The sequence below is a fragment of the Vipera berus genome, assembly GCF_964194415.1.
Source record: "Vipera berus genome assembly, chromosome: 2".
NCBI lineage: Eukaryota > Metazoa > Chordata > Lepidosauria > Squamata > Viperidae > Vipera > Vipera berus.
Genome location: NC_138203.1, coordinates 140,394,461 through 140,407,398, shown reverse-complemented (window position 1 = coordinate 140,407,398; position 12,938 = coordinate 140,394,461). Strand labels below are relative to the sequence as shown.

The following is a 12,938-nucleotide window of genomic DNA, read 5'->3' as shown; positions in this document are numbered from 1 at the left end:
CAGGAATTAAAGATCAATTGTGATTTGGCTTGCCCATTTTGTTGTGTCACCTATATTACTGCTAAGGAGTTTGTGAATATTTTTAAAATATTTCTGCATAAATATGAAGCTCAAGAGAAAAGGTCCATGCAGCAAGACGCACAATGGCCAAACAATGGTTAAAAATGAAGACATGTTTGTATGTAATGTTTTGGAATGGCCAAGTCAAAGCCCTGAACTTAATCCTGTAACAAAGCTGTGGAACGACCTGCAAGGAACTTCACCAATGTCCCAGAGTTAAAGTTATCATGTAAGAAGGAATGGGCTAATGTCGCTTCAGGCCAATGTGCAGGACCAATCAGCAGATATTGGAAATGTTTACCGGTGGTCCTTAACTTATGATCAGCATTGAAATTCTGTCACTAAGCAATGAGGTCATTAAGTAAGTTGCACCTGATTTTTACAGCCTTTTTTTTCCTGCAGTTATTAAACCAATAACACGATCAATAAGCAAATCCATCTTCCCCCACTGACTGTTGAAAGTTCCCTGGGAAGGTCACAAATGGCAATCACACACAATCCTGGGACTTTGCAACCATTATAAATACATGCTGGTCACCAAATTACCAAATTGTGATCACGTGGCCACAGGGAGGTTAGGATGCTTGTGAGTTCGAGGACCAGTTGTATTATTTTTAGCAGCACTGTAACTTTGTACAATGGTTTAAAGAATGGTCATAAGTCAAGGACTACCTGTAATTGTGGTTATTGCTGCTGCAAGGGGGCACACCAGTTCTGAAAGCAAACATACTTTTGCCATACATAAATATGTAGCTTTGAATCATTTTCCTCGATGAATAAATGAGCAAGTATAATGCTTTTGACTCATTTGTTTTATTGGGTTTTCTTTATTTAGTTTTGGAATTTGTACAGATTACAAATAATTTCTTAGGTTATATTTATGCAGAAATGTTGAAAATTTCAAAATGGTTTACAAACTGTTAAACCCCGCTGTACTTATTGGCTTCACATGTCTCAATTTAAACCTTTACAGATTTTACAAATACAGTATAAAAAACAAAGTTTACAAATACAGTGACTGGATTCATGTAATATATTATCTTAACCAGTACATAATAGCTTCAATTTATCATGTTCTGAAAAAAACCTGTGGATATAAAATGTTAGTTTGCAGAGATAATTATTACGCAAGGCTTTTTTTCTAAATGGTAAAGTGTGTGAATCATCAAATCATTTCAAGCAGTAAGTTACTTATGCTGTATTTAAGGTACTTCCGAGGACGAGGGATCTCAGATTTTACTCCAAAGCCTTACATTTATGGCACTGTAAATTTGTTAGCAAAAGAGCACGCTATAAACGAGAAAGTAAGTCCATTCACGGGATTGCTTTGCAAAATGCATACAGTTAAGAAAATGGTTAATATGCCACACTGCTGTGTTCATACAACACGTCAAACGTATCACACAATGCTGTAACATGGTGGCCTGGCGCACTACATTCTTATGATGTGATACGTTTGTCTGCTACCCACTTATCTTTTGTGCTTTGTAAAAAAAAAAAAAGTGATGTCATAGCAAAGTAGGGATGCTTGACTGATTACAGTTGATGTCAAAAAAAGCCGAGTAGGTTCAGATGCTGTCAGGATTTGGCTGAGAGATTATAAGGTTGCACACCTAATCGGATAACTTGCTACCCAGAAGGTAGTACCTAGGCAAATCTGGTGAGTCGCGGTTTGAAGAAAAGCTATAGGAGCGTATTGGTGAAGTCGGCAGGAATTTATTTTATTTTTATTTATTTTTATTTTAATCCCATTTATATCCCGCCCTTCTCCGAAGACTCAGGGCGGTTTACAATCTAAGCACAAATCAAATGTGCTTAGCAGTAGCCTTCATTCTATGTATATGCCTGCTTATTAGGGCTTTCGCCCCCCCCCCCCCCAAGCGGCATTATTACAAAGTCAGCTTATTGCCCCCAACAATCTGGGTCCTCATTTTACCTACCTCGGAAGGATGGAAGGCTGAGTCAACCTTGAGCCTGGTGGGATGCGAACCTGCACTAATTGCCAGCAGCTGGTGTTAATTAAGCTTGACTCAAGAGCCACTTCTGATGAGTGTTTTTCGGCTTTGACTTAGAATAGTCTGCAGCCTCAGGCACTCGAGGCTTCCTCAAACCATCTCTCAATTATTGGATTCACTCAAGGAAGGCAACGAATCCAACCGGCGGCCCTCTTCGAAAAAAGTCTTGAACCGCTACCGCAAACTTTCATTGGGACGACCAACCCAAGTCTTGCGTCTGCACGTTTTGTAGCGTTCGCCGCGCTGCTCACCCCCACCCCCACCCCCACCCCCACCCGGCTCTTTTTTTTTTTTTTAGCGGCATCCCGCCAAGTAAAGGATTTGCAACCCGGCCCGGATTCGGTCTTTCAGCCGGCGGGCGTATACGCGCTCTCGAGCACGCGCGCCTGAGCGCGAGCGGCCCCGTTCCCGACGCGCCGAAGGTGCGTTTTACCTGCTTGGCTGCCGTCTGCGGGCTGAGCGTTCGCCAGCTCGACTTTGGGCGCGTGTGCGCGTGTGCGTGTGGGGGGGGGGAGGAGAAGCGGGTGGGTAAGGGAAAGGACCCCCCCCTCCCGCTTGCGGTGGTGATTTCTTCTTCTTCTTCTTCTTCTTCTTCTTCTTCTTCTTCTTCTTCTTCTTCTTCTTCTTCTTCTTCTTCTTCTTCTTCTTCTTCTTCTTCTTCTTCTTCTTCTTCTTCTTCTTCTTCTTTTTTGAACGAGTTGTCTTTGGTCCTTCTCATTGGGCGCCCGAAGTGGCGCCGCGACCAATTGCAAAGCAGGGAGGGTGCGCGAGCCGCCTGCCCGGGGCGGGGGGGGGGGTGTAGAGCGAAGGCTTGTGCTTCGCTGCGCTGACATTTTTTTTGGCGATGCCTCCTTTTACTCCGGCTCTCTTCGTCGCGAGCCCTGCTGTTCCGGGGGGCCCTGTGCTGCTGCTGCCGCTGCCGCTGCTGCCGCTGTATCGTCTGGCCCGTTCCTAGCACCGCCGCCGCCGCCGCAGCGGACACGGGGGAGGCGGAGGAAGAGGCGGCGGCGGAGGCAGCAGCAGCTGCTGATCCTCTGCCTAGGCAGCTGCCATCCCTGCTGCGCCGCGGCCAGACCAGACGCAAGGTGCTGCTCCGCAGCGAAAGCTGAGCAGGGATGATCCTAGGTGAGTGGCGGCTTCTTCGGCTTCCGACTTCTCCCCCGTCTTTGCACCTTGCAGTTTCCCTGAGTCTCCTCGCTCTTCCTCTCGTCCTCTTTTAGGTAGCCTCTTCCTTCCTTTGCCCCCCCCCCGCCGTTTTCCTCGGCTTCCTCGCTTCGCTTGTGTTTGCCCATTTGCTCTTCTGTCGTGCCATCCCTTATTTCCCGCCTGTGGACTCTCTTAGTTTGCCCTTTCCTCAAGCCACGGAGGCATTAGCAAAAAGCTCCCCTGCTTCCCTTAAGCAGGATAGCCTGCCACCTCTTTTTTTTCAGATGGGAAATGATGGCTGTCGGAAAGCTGGTTGTGCCTGTCAGAAAAGGTGGTAAGTGAAGGGCACTTCCTTAAGATCCCTGCTTACGTTCCCCCTCCCGTGCCTATATACGGTTTTAAGGCATCGGAATTCCAAAGAAACCCACAGCCCGATGGCATTGTACTGTACCTTCCCCCCCTCCCCTCTTTAAACAGGGCTCGGGTCTGCGTCACAAGGTGGAAGTTATTGAACTGTTCTGAACAGCAGCGCTGAGGGAAGGATGAGGTGGGGAGAAATGAGATGAACTGCAAGGATGAGAGAGCTTTACAATGAAGTGAGGAGAATATCCCAACAGAAAAGAAGGCTGTGCGGGGGCAATTGGGGGGGGGGCTTAATAGTAAAAACTCAAGACAGGGAACAACGTTGTTCTTGGTGCATCCCTGAGAAAGCAACTCCAGATTCCCCATCAACTTGGGAACCCTGTTTCAGCATTGCCAGGCTATGGAATAAGTCGTTCTCTCCCCCACACACACACACACTTTACTCAAGGGTTGTTGGGTGAGAGAGGAGAGCTGGTTGCCAGGCAGGAGATGTGGAGGGGAGAGAGGAGGGGAGAGAGAGAGAGAGAGAGAGAGAGAGAGAGAGAGAGAGAGAGAGAGAGAGAGAGAGAGAGAGAGGAGAGAGAGAGAGAGAGAGAGAGAGAGAAGGAGAGAGAGAGAGAGAGAGAGAGAAGGAGAGAGAGAGAGAGAGAGAAGGAGAGAGAGAGAGAGAGAGAGAAGGAGAGAGAGAGAGAGAGAGAGAGAAGGAGAGAGAGAGAGAGAGAGAGAAGGAGAGAGAGAGAGAGAGAGAGAAGGAGAGAGAGAGAGAGAGAAGGAGAGAGAGAGAGAGAGAGAGAGAGAGAAGGAGAGAGAGAGAGAGAGAGAGAGAGAGAGAAGGAGAGAGAGAGAGAGAGAGAAGGAGAGAGAGAGAGAGAGAGAAGGAGAGAGAGAGAGAGAGAGAGAGAGAGAAGGAGAGAGAGAGAGAGAGAGAGAAGGAGAGAGAGAGAGAGAGAGAGAGAGAGAGAGAAGGAGAGAGAGAGAGAGAGAGAGAGAGAGAGAGAGAGAGAGAGAGAGAGAGAGAGAGAGAGACTGATTGACTGGGTGAAACCCTTATTTTGATAAACTGATGACTCTTGAAGCATTAGTGTTGACCTAGATCTCTATGCATGGAGAGGGAGGTTGCTCCCAGATGCAGCCAGATAGATGCTCCTCCTTTTTCTCTTTCCCCACCTTCAGAGACTTTCTCTCTGTTTGGTGAGGGGGGGGCAGGTGGGTCAGATTATGAAGCTGCCCATCATTTGGAATTGGCAGTGATGCTAATTGGGACACACTCCTATAATTCTCTCTACATACATCAGTAGAATCATTTTGAGTCAGTTATTGCTCAAGTTGAATGCAGGTTCAAGAGTACCGATCATGGGTTATTCCTCCCCCCCTCCTTATTTTTGACCTACTATATACCCTGTTGGGCAGTTTCCATTCATGGTGTTGTAGAAAGGTTGAAGTCTTCTCTCCGTGTATCCCCTCTGTTAGGGATAAAAGTTGGATTCTAGTGAGAGTTGACTTAGATGCCAGTGGTGATTCTGAGTTACTCAATTTATAGCGAAATAAAAAATGTCGTGCTTACAATATATGGACAACACGCCTCTTGGGGAGTATTTGATCGCAGGAAAAGATCTGAATTGTGGGGCCAGGCCAGCTTTTGGATAAACTGGCTGCATGTCTCAACTATGAGCATACCTTGTTTGGGGTGAGGAGGGGGCTAGAAAAATGCACAACTTGGATGGAGGTACATAGAGAAAGCTTGTTCTTTTCTCATACCTCCCTGCATTCCAGAAGACATAATTGAGAGAGAGAGCCTTCTGATCTCTGTTGCCTAGGGGGATAAACAAAGTTTGTAAGGGAGAGGAAGTCTCAAAATAACAGAGGATGGAAATGAAAATGAGGACATACTATCCTGGTCAGCTCTTCCACCGCTAGAAGTACTGCTTTTGTGTTGCTTGGCATTTGATGGGTGGCTGGGGGAGCAAAATACCTAAAGCTGTCAGGGTCTGGAGTCAGATCACACAAAGAAGAACTTAGGCAACAAAAACAAAAAGGTCACAGAGCAGGAATACCTCCAGCATCCCAAACTTTGGTGTCCTTTGGTGTCATACTTTTCTCATCTATTTCTCTGTTTGCAAATTCCTTATCCAGTTCTGTAGAAGCCCATTTTGACCTTGCAAACAAATCCACAACCTTCAGATTGTCTTCTGCAATCTCTTTAGCCAGCTGTGTGCTTTGCCTAGGGCCAGATTCTGCTTAGGATAATCAGTCCCAGTCAGGCAGACATTTGTTCCCTCCCTATTGTCCCCCAATCTTTGACACTGTATCCTTCTGTCAAAAAATAACATGTTGTGTTTCTCTCTCACCCCCATCCGGCAGATCTGATTGGCACCCTGCTTCCTCTTTCCTGGATACCTAAGCCTCGTGCAAGAATGGCCCAGGAAGGGAAGCAGTTCTGATCTGTGATCTCTGCCACTGAATCCTAGGGATTGTCTGCTAATCCTGCCTGACTTCTTGATTACAACGGCTATTCACTTTTCTTCCCTTCCTTCTGTCTATGGGCCTAGCGTTGACATTTGAGGAGGTCGGGCTCTGGCTTAACCAGTTTTATCCCCATTTTGCTAAACAATATTGGAAACCACAGCTCAGGAGTGGAAAGAGAAAGGGTCATATGCGCCATTGTAGAGAAAGCTCTCATTGCCTCTAATCACTGCGCACATCCTTTATTTTGCCTCTTCTTCCCTCAGGCTTCTTTGCCTCATTCGAAATCTGCCATCTGTCTAAATCTCCGTGCTTTTCCAGTTTCTCTTTGCAGTACACCTTTCTTTATCCATTTCTTCTCTCTCTGATCTAGTGTTGGGTTTCAAGCCGCATAGCGGTTTGTGTGTCAGAGACATGGAACTGGGCCAGAAGCCCCGGTGTTTCCCAAGTAAGTTTCTGACTTGCTATTGGGATGGGAAACAACAAGATTGGCATGCGAGCCCCTTTGTGGGGCTGTGCTGGATGTGACGTAGTTATTTCTTTTGAGTACACAAACCAGCATGTCTCAGCATGGTCCGGCTGAGACAAAAATGAGGTTTCCAATTTTGTTTAGTGTATTGCAGCCTCGGCTACTTATATTCACAAGTTGTATATTCTCGTGTATTCATTGGACAAGGTAGGCAACAACCAGCATTATGCTTCCATTTGTAAAATGGGAAAAATCATGAACTGGATGGATATGAAAATGAGTCACATTGCTTTAGAAATGACTAATAAATAAGAAGGGATTTGCAACATAATATTTTAAGGGATGACAGTTTTCAGTAATGACATTCCAAGAAACATGCAAGCACAGTTACAAAACAGGGATGCAAGCACAGTTACAAAACAGGGATTGAAGCCAAGGAAAGTAACCCCGTGAAGTTGAACATAGGGCAAACAGGGTGTCCAACTATGGGGGTTTAATTATATGCTTTCTCTGAACCAGAGAGGGTGGTACGGCTGGTGGTAATCCAAACAGTAAGAATTATGACCTTGTAAACCGGGTAAGAAGTCACTGAACAATTTGGTAATAATGGGATCTGGAAGCCACAGTTGCAATCAGGCAAAAGATTATGGTGCAATTGTCAGTGATGGTGATTAAGTGGGGGTGGAGTTGAGTATAGGGACAAAATATAACGCAGAATGGACTTAGGAAATCTGTGGTGTAATTTTGTGAACCACATTGGGGTACGGGACAAGGGAATTGCCATACAGCAAATCTTCCCACAAAGCGGAGCAGCCAAAATAATTTATCAAATGCGCTTAATGGACAGTTTAAGTTAAAACCCATCCATCCCTTACCTCCCCCCCCCCGAATAACTTATTATCCTTTCCTTTTGAGAAGTCTTTGTTTCATAGAAAGTTACATTCCTCTCCTCATTCTCTCCCTCCTGTTGGACTACTGAATGCCTTCCAGGATACAACGTACCAGACCATCCGTGCTCCAACCGAATTTGGTCCTCCTTGCTAAAGCTGGCAGCAGGAACTGGCCTGGGCATTGCTTGCACTTTGCCTGATTTCTCAGCCAAATCTGCTTTGTGCTGCCTCGAGCATGGCTGAGTGGTTGTTGTCAATAATGCCCACAGCTGAATGTTTTCAGGCTCTGTTGTCTACTGCTTGGAATCACTGTTTTTTTTCCTCTTTTTTTTTCCTTCTAAAGGCCTTGGTTGTTTTTCTTCCTGGCATTTATCTTATCTCCTTCCTCCTGAGGTAGTGGGGAAAAGGGTGCCATGGAACTGATGTACAGAATTCTTCGTGGCAGAGTTGGAGGTCCAACATATGCCAGGCATTGGCCTGGATGAAGGAAAGGGAAGAGTCAGGCTCCTTGGGCTGCCCTTGGCTGTTGTTGTGAATTAAATATAGCACATTCTGTGTCAATTTGGTTCATTTCATCTCGAGTCCAGGAGCTGTACTTCTGATCTCCAAGGAGCCTTTAGCAGAAGGAAAATATAGGGCAAGATTATGGGAGGTTTATACACAAGGCAAATGGTTCCAAAAGCTATCTTGCAGAAAACTTGAAGTGAAAAATTGAACGTGTGCTTCTGAATAGGGGGGGGGGGGAGAGGAAGGAGTGAGAGAGCGAGAGAGATGCTGCCATTTGGTGAAAGAAAGGAACTTTTCCCTTAGCAGGGGCTTAAGAAGCCAAAAGTATGCCGCTTACCTAAGCATGAGTAGGTATATGTGAAAAAGTGCAGGATATGTTTTAAAAACAAAACACATATTTAAAAAAAGTTTCTGTTCTAAACATATTGAGGTGCAGTAATGGGTGGTGAAGCCTAGCTTTGGATCACTGAACGCATCTTTCCCTTGTTGACGATGTTCTATTTTCCCCCAGGGATTATCCTAAATACAGCATCATCTCCAACCTCATCTCACTAGTAAGGCCTGCAGTGTTCCGGGTGATCTTTCAAAGAGCTCTGTTCCTTGCCAGTGTAGAGAAACACACAGCACCCAGTGCAGGGAGAGACGGGGAGGGGCAGGAGGCTGGGGAGGGGGAGTCAAAGAGTGGGGAGGAAGAAGGAGATCTGCCAATGTTGAAGGTACCCCTGTAAAATGAGAGGAATGGTGCATCGAAAACAGCAGAAATAGTGGAATGCAAGTGGTGTGCGTGTCTTTGTGTGTGCCTCTCTGTATGTGTATAATGTGTGTGTTCATTCCCAGGAAATGTTTTTTTGTTCCTTTCAGTCTTCACACCGCAAAATTTAGGAAAGTTTGTAAGGACCCAAGCATTTGATGCTGCCTTTTCAGTGTGTGTGTCTCTCTCTCTGCCCAGTTGTTTCAAAGCTAAGCAGCAAGTGCAGAATATGTTATATAAGAGTGCTGATGATTGAATGTGGGTTTACTGAGTGCCATTGATTGTTTTGCTGAGAAATGCCCGGCATGATGAGTGGAGTGGCAGTAAAGCCACAGCTATCTCTGGCCTTGGCTGCAGCAACTCCTTGGGGGCCAGTTAAGACAGGCTGGGAGCCGAGAGGGTGGAAGGGCCAGAGGCAGCAATGGTGGAAGCCCCTGACTGCTGAGTTCACTGGAAGAGGCTGCTGATTCCTCATCTCTTTTTTAAAAAAATGGTGATGTAGTGAAGGAGCCAACCGGGGTGCTGGTGGTGCTGGTGGTATGTTAAAACTTTATTGGTAGGTTCCCGCCTGTAAAATGGAAAGTTTGATATCCTGACATTCCTTTTTCCTTGCTAATAAGCGTGTAGTGAAAGCGAACACATTTGTACTTTCACTATGAATTAAGTTGCTTAAAATTGCCTCCCCAATGACTGTAAAGCATCATCCAAGTTTGTTAAATTAATTAAGTTTCTATATTATTTGTCATTGACATGCTAAAGAAGCTAATTTGAATCTTGGCAGTTTCCGAGTAAATCTCCAATTGTAGTATGTTAGAAAAGTTAGCAGGCTTAGAGATTTTGCACAGTTCCTTTATCTGAAGCAGAATCCTGTGCAGTTTGGACCTTTCCTTTTCTTAACAAGTAGAAGATCAAGAAAATGCATCAGCTGGATGAATTGGGTTTTGACTCTGTTTAAAAATTACATTTTAAAAATACACGCAAAGAGCTTCCCAGGATTATTCCTTTACTAACTGAAGTTAAAAGTTTTTCTTTTACGGCTCCTTCTTTGGGGTGGGAGGCAGAATATTGAAACTGATATTGCATGGATGTATTTTTCTCAGCTACAGTACGGACAGAAGTGTGTTAAAATGATGCTGCCTTAATTGACCACCCACAAGCAGCACCTGAAGCTGGGAAGGAAACTTGGAAATCTTGATTTCCAACATTCCTGGACTATCTATCTCACCAATCAGATTTGGGGTGTTTGTTGACCTAATTCCTTAGCTGAAATTTGGATCTTCTCCATTTGCTTTATCAGTTTTCCCTACAGTGAACACGATGTTCTGAATGGTGTGTAAATGTGGTTTATCTATTTTACTATTGCAATTACGTATTGCAATTTGTTTGTGGCATACAAACAAAAACACCTTAAGTGAACCCAAGGACTCAGTAGTCCAAGAAAGAAAAACAGGAATCATCTAAAATATATAATGTAAAAACTGTAAACAGCCACCATATAGGGCAGACAGGCAGAAGTCTAGCAGAGCACATCCACGAACACAATGAAAACTCGGTAATTTCACAATATGTGGACAGAGTTTGAAACCACAATTCCAACTGTGAAACTGTGAGCATCTTAGACCAAACTAAACCCCAAAATGCCAGGGAATTCCTGGAAGTTTGGCATTCAGACAATTCAGCCTTCAGTAGACATATAAAACCAAACCACATTCACATACCATTTAAAAATGACATGAAATGAAAAATGAAATGAAAAACAAAGAAGGAAACCAATCGTCTGCAGAAGCCAAAACTCAGATAAGCAGGGATTACCGTAATCAACAGACAAACAAGCAGAAAACAATACCTTGATTAAGGAAATACCAAGGGAAAAACCATACTCCCAGCAAAACTAGCAAGACAAACTATTGTATATAAACAGGGAACATACCCCATACTCACTTGCATTGATGATATTATCTAGTTGGGTAATGAAATGTCTGCAAGCAAACAACCAAACTCAGAAAGTGCCAAAATGCCACAGTAAGTCTTACCTGTCTTTAAGGGATGTTCCAACTTCCTGAAGTGGGGTACCCTGATGACTCATTGAGATTCTTTCTTACCTTGTAGGAATATGAATACAAATCCACAAATCATTGTTATATTTATTGATTATCCTAATTGTCTTTACAAAGAGTGTCTTAATTCATTGGCTATACAGTAGTTGCTGAATAGAATAGAATAGAATAGAATAGAATAGAATAGAATAGAATAGAATAGAATAGAATAGAATAGAATAGAATAGAATAGAATAGAATAGAATAGAATAGAATAGAATATAGAGTATAGAGTATAGAGTATAGAGTATAGAGTATAGAGTATAGAGTAGAGTAGAGTAGACCTGGAAGGGACCTTGGAGGTCTTCTAGTCCAGCCCCCTGCTCAACCAGGAGAACCTATACCATCTCAGACAAGTGACTGTCTAGTCTCTTAAAAATCCCCAGTGATCTAGTCCAGTGCCCATGATTTCTGGGGGCAAGCTGTTCCACTGGTTAATTGTCCTCACTGTCAGGAAGTTTCTCATTAAATCCAGGTTGCTTCTCTCTTTAATCAGTTTCCAACCATTGTTTCTTGTCCTGCCCTCTGGTGCTTTGGTGAATAACATGACCTCCTCTTCTTTGTGGCAGCCCCTCAAATACTGGAATACTGCTATCATGTCTCCCCTATTTCTTCTTTTCTTTAGATTAGCCAAACCCAAGTCCTGCAGCCGTTCTTCGTATGTTTTAGTCTCCAGGCCTTTGATCATCTTAGTTGCTCTTCTCTGATTTTTTTCAAAACTCTCAACATCTTTTTTGTGATATGGTGACCAAACCTGGCTGCAGTTCCAGGTGTGGTCTTACTAGGTTTTATAAAGTGGTACTATTACTTCTCATGATCTTGATTCTATGCCTCTGTTTATACAACCCAGGATTGTATTAGCTTTTTTGGCTGCTGCTGCACATTGCTGGCTCGTAGTCAAGTGATCATCCACTAGGACTCCAAAGTCCTTCTCACAGTTACTATTTTTGAGCCAAGTCTCACCTAATCTGTACTTGTACCTTTGATTTTTCCTGCTTAAATGTAAGGCTTTGCTTTTCTCCACATCGAAACTCATTTTGTTGGACAGGGCCCATTGTTCAAGTTTGTCAAGATGTTTTTGGATCCTTTAAATGGTTGCAATGGGTGGGCTGCTAGTGGAGGCCAATAGAAAGTCAGATTATGTGACTGTATCATTCCAGTGTCTCATAAAAGATGATTGTAGGGAAGCAACATGAGTTCAGCATCTGGAGCTAACCTAGTAGTTGTTTGATGTACTTGATTTCCAATGGAAGGAACTTCTCAAATATAACTCTGAAACTCAGGAAAGCTACAATTCCCAAAATTCTGAAAAATGAAGCCATAACAATTAAATCTAGAACTCATTTTCTTACTGAAGAATCTACCTGTTTTCATTTTTTTAAAAGAAAGAATACAGAAGCATTTAGAGGTCTTCGGCTGATCTCAGAAATTAAGCTATGTCAGCTCTGGGTAATATTTAGATAGGCAATTCCAGAGCTATTGTGTTGACTGGAAAGTTGAAAAATCATCCCAAAGAGAAATCAGTTCTGCAACGTGTGGATGCAGTCTTCACCTGAAAACTTGTTTACCTTTAGTAAAAATACTGCTACCAAATCTCCTTCAGTGTTTGCAAATTGATGTGCGAAGGTGGTATCAAGATGCCAGACTGGGCTCTTCTATAACAAAATGGATAATCATGTGCGGAAAATATTCAATACTTTCAGAATAATACGTGTGTACATGTTGTCAAGTGATATGGAAAGAACAGGTTCTTAAAAAGAAAACTATGGAACTTAAAATGGGAAAATACCTGTGAAGATACAACCGTGTCATTGACCAAGAATATAATGGGAAACTATCTGCCACCCAGGGAGCATGACTCTAATTGGTGCTGCAATGCACAGGTCATGATTTTTGATTAGGCATCTGTTTGGGATCTTGCTTGAAAATGTCAATTTTCAATATGGATACATCCTAAGGTCTACTAAGGCGGGGGTAGGCAACCTTGGCTCTTTTATGACTTGTGGACTTCAACTTCCAGAATTCCTGAGCCAGCATGGCTCAGCTTGGAAACCTCTCCCTTTTCCCTCAGCGTGGCTGGCTCAGGAATTCTGGGAGTTGAAGTCCATGAGTCATAAAAGAGCCAAGGTTGCCTACCCCTGATCTAAGGGCTTGTGTAAGTTTTTTACTTGCTGATGA

At 43.8% G+C, this 12,938-nt stretch overlaps 1 protein-coding gene across 3 annotated transcripts in view; it reads left to right on the top strand.

The window, feature by feature from the left end:
- The first annotated feature begins 2,598 nt into the window (after positions 1-2,598).
- ZNF385A (zinc finger protein 385A) overlaps positions 2,599-12,938 on the top strand; it is a 183,014-nt gene continuing 172,674 nt past the window's right edge. For all 3 annotated transcript variants that reach the window (XM_081317637.1, XM_081317638.1, XM_081317636.1), the window contains exon 1: positions 2,599-3,200. In XM_081317637.1, coding sequence (XP_081173763.1) covers positions 3,191-3,200 — 10 coding nt within the window. In that variant the 5' untranslated portion in view covers positions 2,599-3,190. The remainder of the gene's footprint in view (positions 3,201-12,938) is intronic.